Genomic DNA, 15,047 nt, shown 5'->3' with positions numbered 1-15,047 from the left:
ACGCGCCCCGCGCCGCTCCGGGAGTACCGGCGCCGGGTCCCCGCGCCCGGGCCCCGCAGCCCGATCGCCGCCGCCGCCGCCGCCGCTGCTGCTGCTGCTGCTGCTGGTGGGGAGCGCGGCCCTGGCGCCGGGCGCGGCGGCGGCGGGCGCCGAGGCGGCTCCCGCGGGGGCCTCGGTGTGCTACTCGTCCCCGCCCAGCGTGGGCTCGGTGCAGGAGCTGGCTCAGCGCGCCGCGGTGGTGATCGAGGGGAAGGTGCACCCGCCGCGGCGGCAGCAGGGGGCACTCGACAGGAAGGCGGCGGCGGCGGGCGAGGCAGGGGCGTGGGGCGGCGAGCGCCCAGCGCCAGCCGCCGGCCCCGGGGCACAGGGACCGCCCGCCGAGGACCCGCTCCCCAGCGCCAACGGGACAGCGCTCTCCTGGCCCGCGGAGCCCGCGCCCAGCGCCGGCGGCCCCGGGGACGAGAACCGGGACGAGGAGGAGGAGGAGGAGGCGGAGGAGGACGAGGAGGAGGGGGAGGAAGAAGAGGGGGCGCCCTATCTGGTGAAGGTGCACCAGGTGTGGGCGGTGAAAGCCGGGGGCTTGAAGAAAGACTCTCTGCTCACCGTGCGCCTGGGGGCCTGGGGTCACCCCGCGTTCCCCTCCTGCGGGCGGCTCAAGGAGGACAGCAGGTACATCTTCTTCATGGAGCCCCTGGCCAACGGCAGCAGCCTGGCGCCCGCCGCCTTCCGAGCATCTTTCCCCCCTCTCGAGACCGGCCGGAATCTCAAGAAGGAGGTCAGCCGTGTGCTGTGCAAGCGGTGCGGTAAGTTCTTCCGTGGCCGGGACGCGTGGGGGGCGCGGGCTGGGCGCGGTGGCCAGCCGGGTTCCGCGGCCGCCCGGGGCGGGCAGGCGGGCAGGCGGGCGGGCGCACCCCTGCGAGTTGCGAGTGTGGGAAGGGGGGACTGGGAGCGATCCTCCCCGAGGGCCCCCCTCTCCCTCCCCCACCACCCCCCGACTCCAGACGGCTGGTGAAAGCCCCAAGTTTTGCTCTGGTTTGGGGCCGCCAGAAACTTTTGAATCCTTTGGGGTTTGGTTCGCTCGGTCGAGCCGCGCTGGTTTCTCGCGTGTGGATTGTTGAACTTGGCTGTGGTTTCCGAGCGGTTTGGTCGTGAGCCCCGATATGTGTGTGTGGGGGGGAACACCTTGACTTGTTCACTTTCGGGTGCAGAGTGTGGAGCTGGGGGATCCTCAGGGATTGTCTGGATCTACAGAGAAGCTGGAGAAGGAGTAGCAGAGTTGTGGGATTACCCTGATGTCCAACAGACAGGTGGTACCTGTGTCTGGTGGATACGTGTATGTGAGAACTAGCAAGTGGATTTTCTTTTTGTTTCTTTTTTCTTTTCGCCAAATCATCTTGAGACTTTGTCTCCCCCCCCCCCACACACACAATATTTTGGTTTGAAGTGTGTTTTGGCACGCCAGTGAGAACAGATGTACATAAATTGCGGAGCTTTGCATGGAGCCCCTCCGAAGAATTTCAGAAGTCCTCCTCCCACCCAGACCCTTTTCCTAAAACGTCGTCTTCACAGGTCTGCGTTGTATTACGACAGCTTTGAGAAATGAGCTGATAATCCAATTTTATTTCTGAGGTAGTATTGTGTTTACGCCATTCATAAAATAATTTCGAGGATCCAAAGATCTGTATCATTTCCTGATTACCACATAACCACCAACACATAGCAACCTTTCTTCTCAAACTGTAAATTAACATGATTACACACTGCACATTCTCACATGCAGCATTCCTTTCCCTTGGTTTTGTATATATCTATCTAGTGGATGCTTAGAATTTTCACCAAACTCAGCATCGCACTATACTCAGTTTCTGCCTGGGATGCAAAGTGTGTTCTTTAAAATGTGGATTTTATTTCAATGTGGATTTTTTAAATTTCAATGTGGATTTTTTTTATTTCAGTGTGGATTTTATTCAATAATTTGGAAATTATTTCAATGTCTGGGTGCTGTTTGTGGCGTTTGTGTCCTGCAGCGAACTAATAGCTAATGATTTGGTTCTGCTGACAGGAAAGAGTCTTTTCACCCATCATTCCCTTATGTTATCAATCTACTTGGTGCACCAGAGAGAGACCTATGAAGGTTGCACTGTGCTGTGGACAGAAGCTGAAGGAAGCTGAGTGACGTTGGGATTCCCTGAGACTGGCTGATAGATGTCACTGTGAAACCTGGGAAATGCTCCGCTGGGAGTTGTCTGACTAGGGAACCTGAAGGCTCCACACCATTGTACTGCAGCTTATGTCAGTCAGTTAAAGAATCTCATACCAAACCTTTAAGCTGTGCCAGAGTCTGGGTTTCACATATTTTAGCATCCATAATTCAGGAAGGATTATGACTCCACCATTTGAGGTCTGAATCTCTACAGGGTGGAAAGTTAATATAAGAGGATTGCAGTTAACATTGGAGATGCTTCGCTGGGTTAGCAAGGGAGTTAGTTATGTCTTTTTGCTAGAAACAAATGTCAAACTTCAGGGGTAAAGTTCTTGTAAGCATATAGAGGATGCTTGGGCATGGAAAATCTATGTTGCCTGTAGGCTTCATATTCTAAAGGGGGAAAGCTTTTTTGGAGTTAGTTTTTGCCCTTTTATTTGCCAAAGGAAACACACAATTGTAAATCGATGATTTTTTAAGCTGAATTGGAAACCTCTGTGCAAATAATTGAGTTGAGTAAGAAATCATGAAGTTACTACACTGGGCTTGTGTACTCATCCTGGGTATTCAGTGTTTTAGTGCTATGTAATTTAAAGTAGGCTATCACTTAACACCTCAATGAATAGCTTAGCTAAGAACTAAGGGAAATTAGGCTACAAGTTTCTCTTGTGCTTTTACCTATCTAGTAGTTATTTCAATATTTGAGGAGAAATGGATATGACAGTCTAAGCTATTTTTTTTTCAGTATAAACTCTGTAAATCCATACTTGGAATAGTGAATGTAAAAATGTGTGAAGGATGGCTCTTTGACAACTTGGGAATTAGCCTGGTTGTGTGGTCTCATTTAATGGTGTCATTCAGAACCTACCAGGCAACAGAATGCAGGCAAGTGGGAAACAGAGAAAGAACACCCCGATTTGTCCCAGGCTAGCTACTGCTGTGTGTGCTTCCAGTTGGATTCAGAAAGGACGTTGGAGCAGAGGTTCCTTACCTAATGGTTTGAAGCTGCCCTCAGGGTGTGACAATTGTGTGCACTTGACATAATTCCAGGTGGAGAAGGAATAGAGCAAAGTCATTTGGTGATACCATAGCCAGAGGAATGGTTTCTATATCTCATGTTCTCTGCTGCAGTGCTGTTCCCTACAAGTGGCTTACTAGTATAGAAACTACACGTGCAACAGATTAGCCTTAGGCTTGAGCTCATAGGAAAATTTCTCTGACAACCTCCCTCCCCACCATCTCATGCAACTTCTGGAGTAGTGTCTGTGTATATATATATAAAAACTTTTGAAAAATGGACCTTTTAAAACAAAAACTATTGATGTGTTTGAGGAAGACAGGATGGAATTTTATAGCTTTAAAAAATATATAGTTGAAATGTGAATAAATTATACCTCATTCCAGTGTTTAAATTCTTCCCAGTCTTTGCCTTTTCTTTTGCTCATTGAACAACCTAAGACATATTCCTAGGTTTATGTGAACATAAACCGAGAGGAAAAAAATACTTTGCTTTTCAGTTAAAGTTCTGTTATTCAGACGAGTCATGGTGTGATTCATCACACTTTTATTTGTCAAGGCTCTGTGGTAGTACTAGGCAGAAACCGAATTCAAAAAAGGAGATGTTGAATTGGGCCAACAGTAGGCAAGGCCAGATTTGTGCATAAATTATGCTCTTACAAGCCAGTGTAAATAGTCTGCCTACCATTTGCTATCAGGATGAAAATGTATATCTATATTTGTATCTATATAGACATACTGATATCTATGTAGATATATATATATATTTATTATGTCTACCAAGCATTTATAATAAATGGTACTTGGTCTTCCTAAAGCCTCAATCACTGTTGACCTTATAGTGTTAACCAATATGAAAAAAAAACACATTGCAGCAGAGATTTGTTAGTGTTGAAGAAAATTATTCTTAATAAAAGCCATACTAAAGAAGTATCAGTAGGAACAGTTATAGCTTCACTGCCTGTATTTCATGAATACACATGTAGATTTAATTTCCCAGGCACTTGTGGATGCTTGCTTTAAGCCGTGTAAATCTTACTTGTCAAAAAATCTAAACTGGACTTAACTTACTTGTGTCAAGGAAAGAAGCTATATATGTATTTATTGATGCTTACATTAAAAAAAATAAAACCAAGATAGGGCATTTGGGAAAAGAACTCTTTAGGACGAAAATATTTTCAGGAGTGAATTTAAATATTTAAGCTAGATTTTTTTTATAAGCACTAGGGGATAATTCTCATCAGTCGTGGGAGATCTATAAATCCTCTGAATCTAGGGAAAGTTTTACCATATGTCTTAATGAATTAGCTAAGACTGGGAAGTTTAAATAACCCTGAGGATCAAAACAATAAGCTCTGCTTCCCCTGGCCTGTATATTTATAGCAAATGAGAGCAAAAGACGTGATTGGGCAGGTTATTGCCCTTGTCAAATATAATCTATTCATTGTTCAGGAAATCTCCCTTGCTTCAATACTCATTTTCTTCCTGTTATTTTTTCTTAATTATAAGCACAACATATTTTAAAACCTATTTTTACATTCAGCAACAATTTATTAACTGTCAAATGCCCAGAGACCTTCAAATGAGCACCTGCTCTTAGTACTTAGAAATTCTTAGCTTTTTATGGTTTGTTTTTTCATAGACTTAAATGATATGGAGAAACAAACCTCTCTTTAGATAGTTCTTACAGAATGGGTATTTAGGTTAGCTTTATATAAATGAATGATAATAAAAACAAGAGGTGTGCAATTAAAGTTCCTACTGAGTCAAAAAATTTGTTATAAAAATGTATGTCATGACTTGGTCAAAGTTTTTGTAGGAAAGCAAAAACAAATTTCTAAGGTTCTTCTCTCTGAGTAAAAGAAATAGACATTGTGGAGAGTTTTCAGGCCAAATGCAAATGCTGTGCATGGGTATAGTATCCTGTGCTCTTATATGATTATGAAGTTAAAGTTACAATTAAAGCAACATGATGAAAGAATGTACGCCTTAGTTAGTGTGCCCCCGTTTCCAGGCCCCCCCCCAAACCATCCACTTCATAATACTTGGACAGCTGCTTAGTGATGAGTCTTGTTTAAGTGTAACATTGGATTAGTTGAGATTATGTAGAATCCTGATGAGTGTCACTAGGCACTTCTTGATTGCTCCTGTTGAGAGGGTGTGTTTCATGTTGCCTAAACTGTTCAATGCTGCAATGAACTCTGGCAAACCTGCTGCCAAGGCTTCTTCTCTTAATTTCCATCCCCAAATGATGATCTGCACAGGTTGACGTACATAAAAGAAAGCAGTGAAGTTCTGAGCTAAAAATGGGCTGATTAGTCCCTGCTTGGCACAGATCCAATTGTTTGGATCTCCCCCTCAATATTGCTTAGTCTTGCAGACAGCCTAGAGAGAGAGAGAGGGAAAGATGTAAGTGGTAATTTACATTATTTTTGATCTTCCTTAAGAGAACTAGGAAATTTTTCCCTATGGGAAATAGTTTCCTAGGAAACAGATTCCTAACCTTGATTCACCCCTTTTGGATCTAGTAAAATTTATACCTAATGTTTTATAATATCTAACATAAAAACAAAAAGAAGAAATTTATTCACAGCTTGGATAGACCATGGACAAGTGTCCTGGTACCCACAGGGTCTTGATGCAAGCTTCCTGTGTGCTCTCTGCATCTTTACTCCTCTTATACAAACACTACAAGGGAAGCCAAAGGTAAATAGTGGGCCATGAATGGATCTTGGTTTGTGAGTAGAGGCTTGCTGTTCTTTATCATATTGACAATCCTTCTTTGACATCTTGGAATTTAGCTGCTTGGGTGCACATATGTTGGAAAGTAGCTGTCTGAGATCACAAGGCTACAAATATAAATGGTCTTTCCATTTGCTCCTTGTCCATTCCAGTGAGGACACAGAAGGAGAGCCACATTGCATCTCTACTTCAGAGACTTTCCCCCAAAACCCAGGGCTCTGCCTTTGGATGTCTGCCCTGGAGTGCTGGGAACTGGAAGCAAACAGCTCAGAGTGCTGCAGATTCTGGAGCTGTTGGCTAGATTTAGGAGGTCATGATGGGCTGAGAGAATGTAGAAGAGGAAATTGTTGAGTTTTTGTTTTTTTCTTCCTTTGCTCTGCTGCATCAGAATACATGAGCCAAACTGAGCCCAGCACATGGAAACAGCATGAGGGAACCTGCCTGACATGATCATAGAGTCTTAGCTGTGGGTAGAGTGGGGATGCTAAGAGATAGGAAGCCCCATTTACTTTGCTAAATTTAGGAAGCACTCAGATGCATGTGTCCAAAATGGAAATTGTCCCTAATCTGGAAGTTATCATTATCAATGGAAGATAAAGAAGAAAAGAATCAAAGAAAACCAGGTTTTCTCCTTGAATGACTGTTCAGGATATATATGTATATATACATATATATATATGTATATATACATATATATATGTATATATACATAATATATATATATACAAATTCAATGAACAGTCTCACATATATACATATATATATATATATACATATATATATCCTTTTTTGAGAGATTATAGTTTGGGTTTTGGGTGTAAATACAATGCCCACTAACAATTAAATGACAAATGTCTGGAGTACCCTAGGTGGTTATACACGTGGCAATCACGGATCTAGGCTAAATTTAGAAAGAAATACATTCTTCTTATTCCTTCTCTTTAGGTGACTAGTTTGGGGAGATGGGTAGGAAGGAAGTAGCATATATAGCCCTCTGAGACATTCTTGCCTTCTCTTACTGCCAGTCTCGATTGACTTTTGGCCTTCGGAAAAAGGTTATAGAATTTTCCCCAAGTTCTTTCTCCTGAGAAGAACTTTGAACAGTTTTCGGAACAGTATTTATTCTATGTAGTTTACAGCCCAGTGTGGTAAATGCTTGAAGATACACAGCAATCTTGAATAGTCAAGAAATCCCTCCTGTTTGGAACAGATCTATTCCCAAGTCTTCTCAGCTCCTCTTGGGTTCTTGACCCCAGTGTTCGTAAATGCTACATTTTCCTTGGGTTACTGAGTGTCACCACCAGCACTGTGAGTTATGCTTCATGCTGACATTGCGTTCTATTGAATGGAAAGTGGAAAGGCACTGCTTGTATCCCTAGAAGCTATAAATATTTTAGGTGAGTTAATTTTTGCTTACTTTTCTTTTCTTTTTGTTGTCATTTAAAAGCATGTCAGTTCTGGATTCCACAAACAGATAGAAGAGCATGTGGCCTTTGGGCTCTGGTGAATAATGGGTCCTTTTCCTTCTCTCTCAGCTCGCCCTGGAGGTTCCCTGGAAGATGAGGTCCTCCTATCTGGAGAGTGACAGACACAGGAACCATATTCCCCTTTCCCCCTTGGGCAGCCTCCTGACTGCTCCTGGACAGGACCTGGTAACATGGTGGCTTTCTACCCAGGAGGAAATGGAAGTCTGTGTTTGGGTTTCATAGAATTTGTCATTAGATTTTGCCCCTTGGAGGAGATTCTGGCAGTTTAGGACCCTGTGGTGACTGCCAGGACAGAGTGGTTTGGCCCAGAGTGTGTTCATTCTCTGGTCATGGCACACCAGGGGCACTGCACTAGTGAGGCTCAGGCTCTCTTCTTTGCAGCCTGAGACACCTCTGGGATCAATGCATCTTTCCTACAATATCTTCCTCTTAAATGCTAGCAATCCTCTCCTCTCCTCTCCTCTCCTCTCCTTTCCTCTTTCTTCCCCTCCCCCTCCCCTCTAGTCCCCTTGCCTCCAGTCCCCTCTCCTCTTTCTTCTCTCCCCTCCCTCTTCCTCTCCACTCCTCTTCCCTCCCCTCCCTTCTCCCCTTTCTTCTCCTCTCCCTGTTCTTCTCTTCTCCACTGCCTCTTCCTCTCCTCTCCTCTTCCATCCCTCTTCCTTCCTTTATTCTCCCTTCACTCCCCCTTCCCCTTCCTCCTCCTCCTCTCCCCTCTTCTCTTCTCCCCTCCTTTCCTCTCCCTGCCCTTCTTCTCTCCCCTCCTCTCCTCTTCCTTGTTCTTCCTCCCTCCCCTTCCCTACTCTTCCTCCTCCTCTCCCCTTCCCTAGTCTATCCTTCCCTCCTTCTTCTCTTCCATTTTACCTTCATTCTTTCATTTCTTCCCTCTCTCCTTTACTTTCTTCCTTCACTCCCTTTCTTTTTGTTTCTGAGACAGGTTCTTGTTATGTAGTCCAGGCTGGCTTGGAGCTATAGTCCTCCAGCCTCAGCTTTCTGAGGGCTGGGGTTACAGGTCCCTACAGGCATATATATGCCTGGCGAAGCTTTGTATCATTACAGTGGGAATTTTATGCAAAAGCTCTAGTATTTGGAATATACTTTTATTCTAGCCAGGAGTCATTTGTAACTTGTGAAAATAAAACATTTACCATTTAAACTAATTTCAGGTGTGCAGTTCATTGGCATCAGATGTTCTTTTTGTTGTGTAACCATCACCACAATCCATCTCTAGAACCTTTTCAGTTCCCAAAATAAAATTCTGTACCCATTAAAATCAACTCCCCATCCCCTTTTCCCTCTCTGGCAACATCAAGTCTGGTTCCTGTCTCTATGACTAAGAATACTGCAGGTATGTTGTCTAGGTGGAATTGTACAGTATTTGTTCTTTTGAGACCTGCTTATTTCATTGAGAATAGACTCTTTAGTGTTCATCAGATTTTTCTTTTTTATAAGCAGAGTAGCATTCTGTTACATGTATATACTGTATCTTGTTTATCCATGCATTCTCTCATAGACCTAAGGTTACTTTTATCTTTTGGCTATTGTGAACAATGATGCTGTAAACATGGATATATCTATATATCTATTTATACATATATATATGATAAAGGAGGACACATTTTAAAAAGCAATGAGAAGTTTAAAGAATAAACTTAGAAGTCTTTAATATGACTATATCATAGTTATTATTTATTTGTGTTTTTGTTTTTTATTTTTATGCCAGCACTGAGGCTTGACCTCAGGCCTCACACTCTTGATTAGCTGGAGTTCAGTAGTTTAGTAGTTTGGTTAGTTGGAGATAAATTCCTCATAGACTTTCCTTCCCTGGTTGGCTTTCAGCCATGGTCTTCATATCTCAGTCTCCTGAATAGCTAGGATTACAGAAGTAAGCCATTGGTACTGGGCTATTTGTTATTTATAGTAGTATCAATGTCGTTCAGAAAGGTACCTACTCAGAACAGTATCAGAATCTTTTAGTGGATGCCTTTTATTTAATACTTTCCCCCATTTTTCTCCTTAATTTCCTTGTCTGTATGCTTCTCAGTTCTCCAGTTTCCTTCTATCAGTTACTGCACTGTGTTCTGTGTCAGGTTGCCACTCTGCTGTTACTTACCAAACGATTCCCTGGCATCACCATAACGGAGTGCAGATCCTGACCCTCAGGGTCTTCCTCAGGGCAAGCTGAGCCTCGTCTTTTTAAAAATTATGTATGGAAACATGCTAGTCTAGTGCAGCTGAGCGGCTATGCGGGCAGGCCATGTGCTTTCCTAGCCTTCTTAGTCTTACTTAGGCCAGGCCCTTTGAGGGGCAGCTCAAAGCCTACTGTTTCCATGCTTTTCCCAGTCATGACTCCCACTAGCAAGGCTCTCCCTAGCCTTTGAGCGCAGAAAGTCTCTTTACAACAGACTTAAAGGTGGCACTATTGCAGATTTCCTTCATGTCATCTTGTGCTTTTTGCAGCTTATATATTTTTAAACTTTGCTCTGTGATGTGTATCTTACCTCCCCCAGAAGGCCACACCATTCCTGTGGGCAGATTCCTGCCTGCAGCATCTTCAACATATTCACAAGTGAGAAATGTTGCAGCCTGGGAGTCAGGAGAATCTTTCCACTGCCCATTTTGTAGCTCAGTGAAGATTGGGAGTTATAGTTTTTATTTACCAGCATCCTAATGTATAAAACAAGAAAGCTGAATGAAGATGCTTTTCTAGGTTGATACAAACCATCTTTAGTCCTTAGTTCAGATGCCTCCCACATAGAACCACTTTTGCTTCTGGACCAAAGCTTTTCTTTTTTTTCCTTAAAATTATATATATGTATATATATATATATATATATATATACATATATATATTTACTGTAAAGATACTGTACAGAAGGGTTACAGTTACATGAGTACATTTCCTATCGAGCATTGTTAACCCCTCCTTTGTTTTTCCCCTACCATCCCTTCCCTCTCTACCTCCTTCTTTTCCCCACCCCTGAAGTTGTAACCAAAGCTTTTTTTCTTCCTTCTTTTTGTTCTAAGGCACATACAATTGGAAAAACAACTGTAGAACTTTCAGGCCATCTGAGAGAGAGGAGAAAGACAGCTGGAAGTGAGGAAAGCCCTACCAAATCCTTGGACCTGCATTGTGACATTTTGTTAAACTGGCTGAAATATTAACAGTTATTTCTGTGAACCAGCTTTGTCTTTTCAAAAAGCAAAGACAACCATTTCTGCAAGCTTGTTTTTGAAGTGATAAAGCATGATAAATAGATTAATCCACAACTGTAAACAAGGTTGAACAAAAAACATCAGTCACTTTGTTTGAACACCATAAACATGGCACTAGTTTTGGTTTTAAATGTGCTGATCGCTTGTGGCTCTCCCATGTATAGCTCAAGTTCAGATCCTTTTTGGGGGTTGATATCCACATATCCAGCTTCTTATCAGGTATCCTAGATGTCTACCACACCTCAGTTTAAACATAGTAAGCAGTACTTCATCACCCCTGCACATTGAGGTACGAATAAGAGAACTGTGACTACTGTCATAATCTCTATTATTCCCCGTAGCTTGTCTGATCAACATTTATTCTGTGCCAGATAGAGTAGTAGGTGCTCATATAAATTCACTTAACCCCTCACCTTCAGATAACATTAGCATTTTCTCAGTTATCCTAATCCTCATAACTCTCTTTTAGCTTCTTATTAGTTTGATGGATAGATCCATTAATTCCATCTCCTTAACAAACCTCAGATTCTCCTCTCTTCTCTAACTCTTGTTTCTGCAATGGCTCTTATTACTGTAACTATAACATCCTTCTGTTTTTGCCTATGGATTTTTTTGCCCCTGTCTTATTACTAGATCCATCTTTCTACATCATAAAAGATCATAGTATGCCCTTATTTAAAGCTCTTGAGTTGCTATCAGGATAAATTCTGTTCTTAGGATATGGGAAAAACCTTTCACTTTTTGCTCAAGTGATCCAATCCAGTTCCTTCCTCTACCTGGAATCTTGCTGTATACCACTGAAATTGCTCTGCCTGTACAGGTGACTGTAGGTCTCTATGTTCTGTGTATTTCAGAACGTTCTGCTTCTCTATCTACCTTTTGGACATTTTACTACCCAACATTCCAGATTGACCGTGTCCTTTCGTGGGAGAATGGTTAAATAAGATTGCATAATTATTAAATGGATTATTCTGTACTCTGCAAAAGTTTTGTTTCAGGCCACACACCAGTTTCGCACACCTGTACTTTCAGCTACTCAGGAACCAGAGATCTGGAGGAACAAAGGTTAAAGGCAGCTCAGACACAAAAGTCTACTAGACTTCATCTCCAATCAACCAGCAAGGAGTTGGATTGGAGGTGTGGCTCAGGTGGTAGAGTGCCAACCATGAGCAAGAAAGCTGATGGAGGGCACCAGGTTCTGAGTTCAAGCCTCAGTAACTAACATTGGGTTGTAGAAGAAATATGATTAAAATAAATTCCCATAGTATATTTAATATAATATATGTGATCTCTCTCTCTCTCTCTCTCTCTCTCTCTCTCTCTCTCTCTCTCTCTCTCTCTCTCTCTCTCTCTCTGTCTCTCTCTCTCTACCTATCTATCCACCTATTTTTGTATTAATAGCTCTCTAATTGATGTAGCTATCAGCCAAAAGAGAAGAAAGTTAGAGCTTCATATGACAATATGTGAACCTTGGTACTGGGATCATTGATGTCGGATATTTGGCATTTTCCTTTTTTTCAATTTGTATTTTCTAAAGTTTCTGTAGGGAAAGTGCATTAATTTTTAACAAGGAAAAGTAGTTAATGTTAGTTTTAGTATGATTACTGATGTGTGGCAAAAACTGTGTCCTATTTTGTTTTTGCTTTATAATGATTCCTATTCCCTAATAAATGTGTTAGAGAAGATAGGGTAGCCTCAATGAAGTGGATAATCTGAAATATGCACAACCCCAAAGCAATAGTTTATTTATGTCCAGTGAGTGGACAGAACACAAGATATTCTTTTTTAAATTTAATTTTATTGTCAAGGTGAGGTATAGAGGGGTTACAGTTACATGCGTAAGGTAATAGTACATTTCTTGTCAAACATTGTTACTTCTCCCTTGCTTTTCCCCCATTTTCCTTCTTCTCCAACCCTCCCCCTCCAAGTTATAAAGATAATTTACAACATGTTGTCTTGTGAGTATCGCAGTTACATTGGTTCACCCTTTGTCCTTTTCCTCACCATTTTGTTATTCCCCTTTCCTTCCCTAATTCAGATAAATGTATATAAAATACACAGGGTACCAAAATCAAATACAGTGACAACAAGGGATAAACCATAGGGGAAAAAAGAAGAAACACAAGAAAAAAGAAATAAGTTCACATAGTACATGACCAAAAATGTACTCATTAACTTACTTATATAACCGCAACCCTTCTATATATCACCTTGACAATAATAAAAAAATCCTCTGAGTTTCTAAAAAAAATAAAACAAACAACAACAATAAAAACCTTTTTTCCCTCCTATCTTGGAGTTCATTTCACTTAGCATCATCTGATATGGTCATATGTACATAGCTATTGAGTTATGGTGATCCTATTCTATGACTATCCTAATATCAAATGAAGTAAGCCAGACCCAAAGAAACATAGACTCCATGGTTTCCCTAATTTGTAATAAGATATTCTTATCTTTCCTTTTCTCTAGGACCTTTGTAACCCCTAGGACAGAGGGAGAATGAACTTTTGACCAGGTTCTCAATGTGTAAAGGTGTTGCTCCAATTTATGTTGGTCATTTCTTTGATGGCATATCTAGCTTCTGAAAAGTAGACACATTTGTTTTCTGCTGCCTCAGTATATTGGGAGAGCCCCATAGCTACACGCAGCACAGAACATAAAATGCATCTATGTTTATTGTGGATAAATAGCACATTAACTACACTCTTCCTTACACTTAACATTTTATGGGTGAGTTTTGCAATACATCTTTAAGGTTGAGTGCTTACTACGTCTGGTTTCATTTAATATCTTTGAAAATGTGGAGGGTCAGGTCACACTGGCTACGTCTTTCACCAGTATGTGAGGATGCTTTTTATAGCTCCATGTTTAACAAATTATTTTGATATAAGGACTGTGGAGAAAAATACTCTTAGACTTTATCACTGTTGACTTAATTTAGTTTCATGATATATGTTGTTTTTTTCTGAGTGGGATAAATTAAAAAGTGGCTGATAAAGCTGCCTATAAAAGCAAAATTGTTAAGTTAAACCTGCCTAGTGTATTAAATGTATTGATGAGTTGTTCGCTATTTTTAATCACTTTTATTAAACTCTCCAGTAGCTTTATTTCCAGTAACGTGTGAAATAACTGCCATTTTTTAGTCAGTAATATTTCTCTTTAAAATACTATTGAAAAGTCCATGAAAATGATTCAGAAACCAATCTCCACCTACTTTCTGTTAGCAGAAATTGTGGGTGATTTGATGATTAGTTGGGTACAACCCTAGAGGAAAAGTAGCTAATGGGTAACAGGTAAATAGAGATAGTTAGTACTTTTGAAGCTGTGTAAAAGAATCTGTCTTTTGTACATCAAGGTACTTAAGTATTCAGTGTCAAGGACAATTGTGTATTTGTGTGATCTTGTGTGATCTTATCACAAGATTTTGTAGGTCATATCTTTGTAAGACTCTTTGAGTTATGGACTAAAGAGCAGCTTACAGCATTTTCTTTCCTCCCTTCCTCCCTTCCCCCTCTCCCTTCCCCCCTCTCTCTCCCTCCCTCCATCCCTCCCCCTCTCTCTCCTTCCCTCCCCCCCTCTCTTTTTCTTTCTTTCTTTCTTTCTTTCTTTCTTTCTTTCTTTCTTTCTTTCTTTCTTTCTTTCTTTCTTTCTTTCTTTCTTTCTTTCTTTCTTTCTTTCTTTCTTTCTTTCTTTCTTTCTTTCTTTCTTTCTTTCTTTCTTTCTGTCTGCCTTCCTTCCTTCCTTCATTCCTTTTTTCTCTTTCTCTTTCTTTCTTTTCTTTCTTTCTTTCTTTCTTTCTTTCTTTCTTTCTTTCTTTCTTTCTTTCTTTCTTTCTTTCTTTCGTTCTTTCTTTCTTTCTTTCTCTCTTTCTTTCCTTCCTTCCTTCCTTCCTTCCTTCCTTCCTTCCTTTCTTTCTTTCCTTCTTTCCTTCTTTTGTTGGTTTTGGGGCTTGAACTCTGAACCTGGGTACTGCCCCTGAGGTCTTCAGCTCAAACTAGTGCTTTACCATTTGACTCACAGTGCCACCTCTGGTTTTCTGGAGGTTAATTGGAGTTAAGAGTCTCATAGACTTTCCTGCTCAGGCTGGCTTTGAACCACGATCCTCACTCAGATCTCAGCCTCCTGAGTAGCTAGGATTACAGGCGTGAGCCACTGGTCCCAGCTGCTTATAGCATTTTCTTACCTATGGGTCAGTAAGGGACATATCTGTTTATTAAAATATCACAATTTCTCACTAACTTACCCTTCATCTTATTTCAACAATTTTATGTGCCCTCTAAATCCCATTTCTTTCCTCTGAGATGTAGGCATTATTTAAGAAATTGTAAGAATCATGAGATTGCTAAACAAATATTGGTAAGTAATACAAAAGGAGAAACAGA

At 41.4% G+C, this 15,047-nt stretch overlaps 1 protein-coding gene across 3 annotated transcripts in view; it reads left to right on the top strand.

Annotated features, from left to right (window-relative positions):
- The first annotated feature begins 616 nt into the window (after nucleotides 1-616).
- Nucleotides 617-15,047, top strand: part of Nrg1 (neuregulin 1) — a 1,056,971-nt gene continuing 1,042,540 nt past the window's right edge. For all 3 annotated transcript variants that reach the window (XM_070016218.1, XM_070016215.1, XM_070016226.1), the window contains exon 1: nucleotides 617-803. In XM_070016218.1, the coding sequence (XP_069872319.1) occupies nucleotides 683-803 (121 nt within the window). In that variant the 5' untranslated portion in view covers nucleotides 617-682. The remainder of the gene's footprint in view (nucleotides 804-15,047) is intronic.

Source organism: Dipodomys merriami, unplaced genomic scaffold, assembly GCF_024711535.1.
Source record: "Dipodomys merriami isolate MVZ:Mamm:240054 unplaced genomic scaffold, mDipMer1.0.p SCAF_12, whole genome shotgun sequence".
NCBI classification, from domain to species: domain Eukaryota; kingdom Metazoa; phylum Chordata; class Mammalia; order Rodentia; family Heteromyidae; genus Dipodomys; species Dipodomys merriami.
The sequence above is the reverse complement of the archived record's forward strand: the minus strand, read 5'-3'. Positions and strand labels throughout refer to the sequence as shown.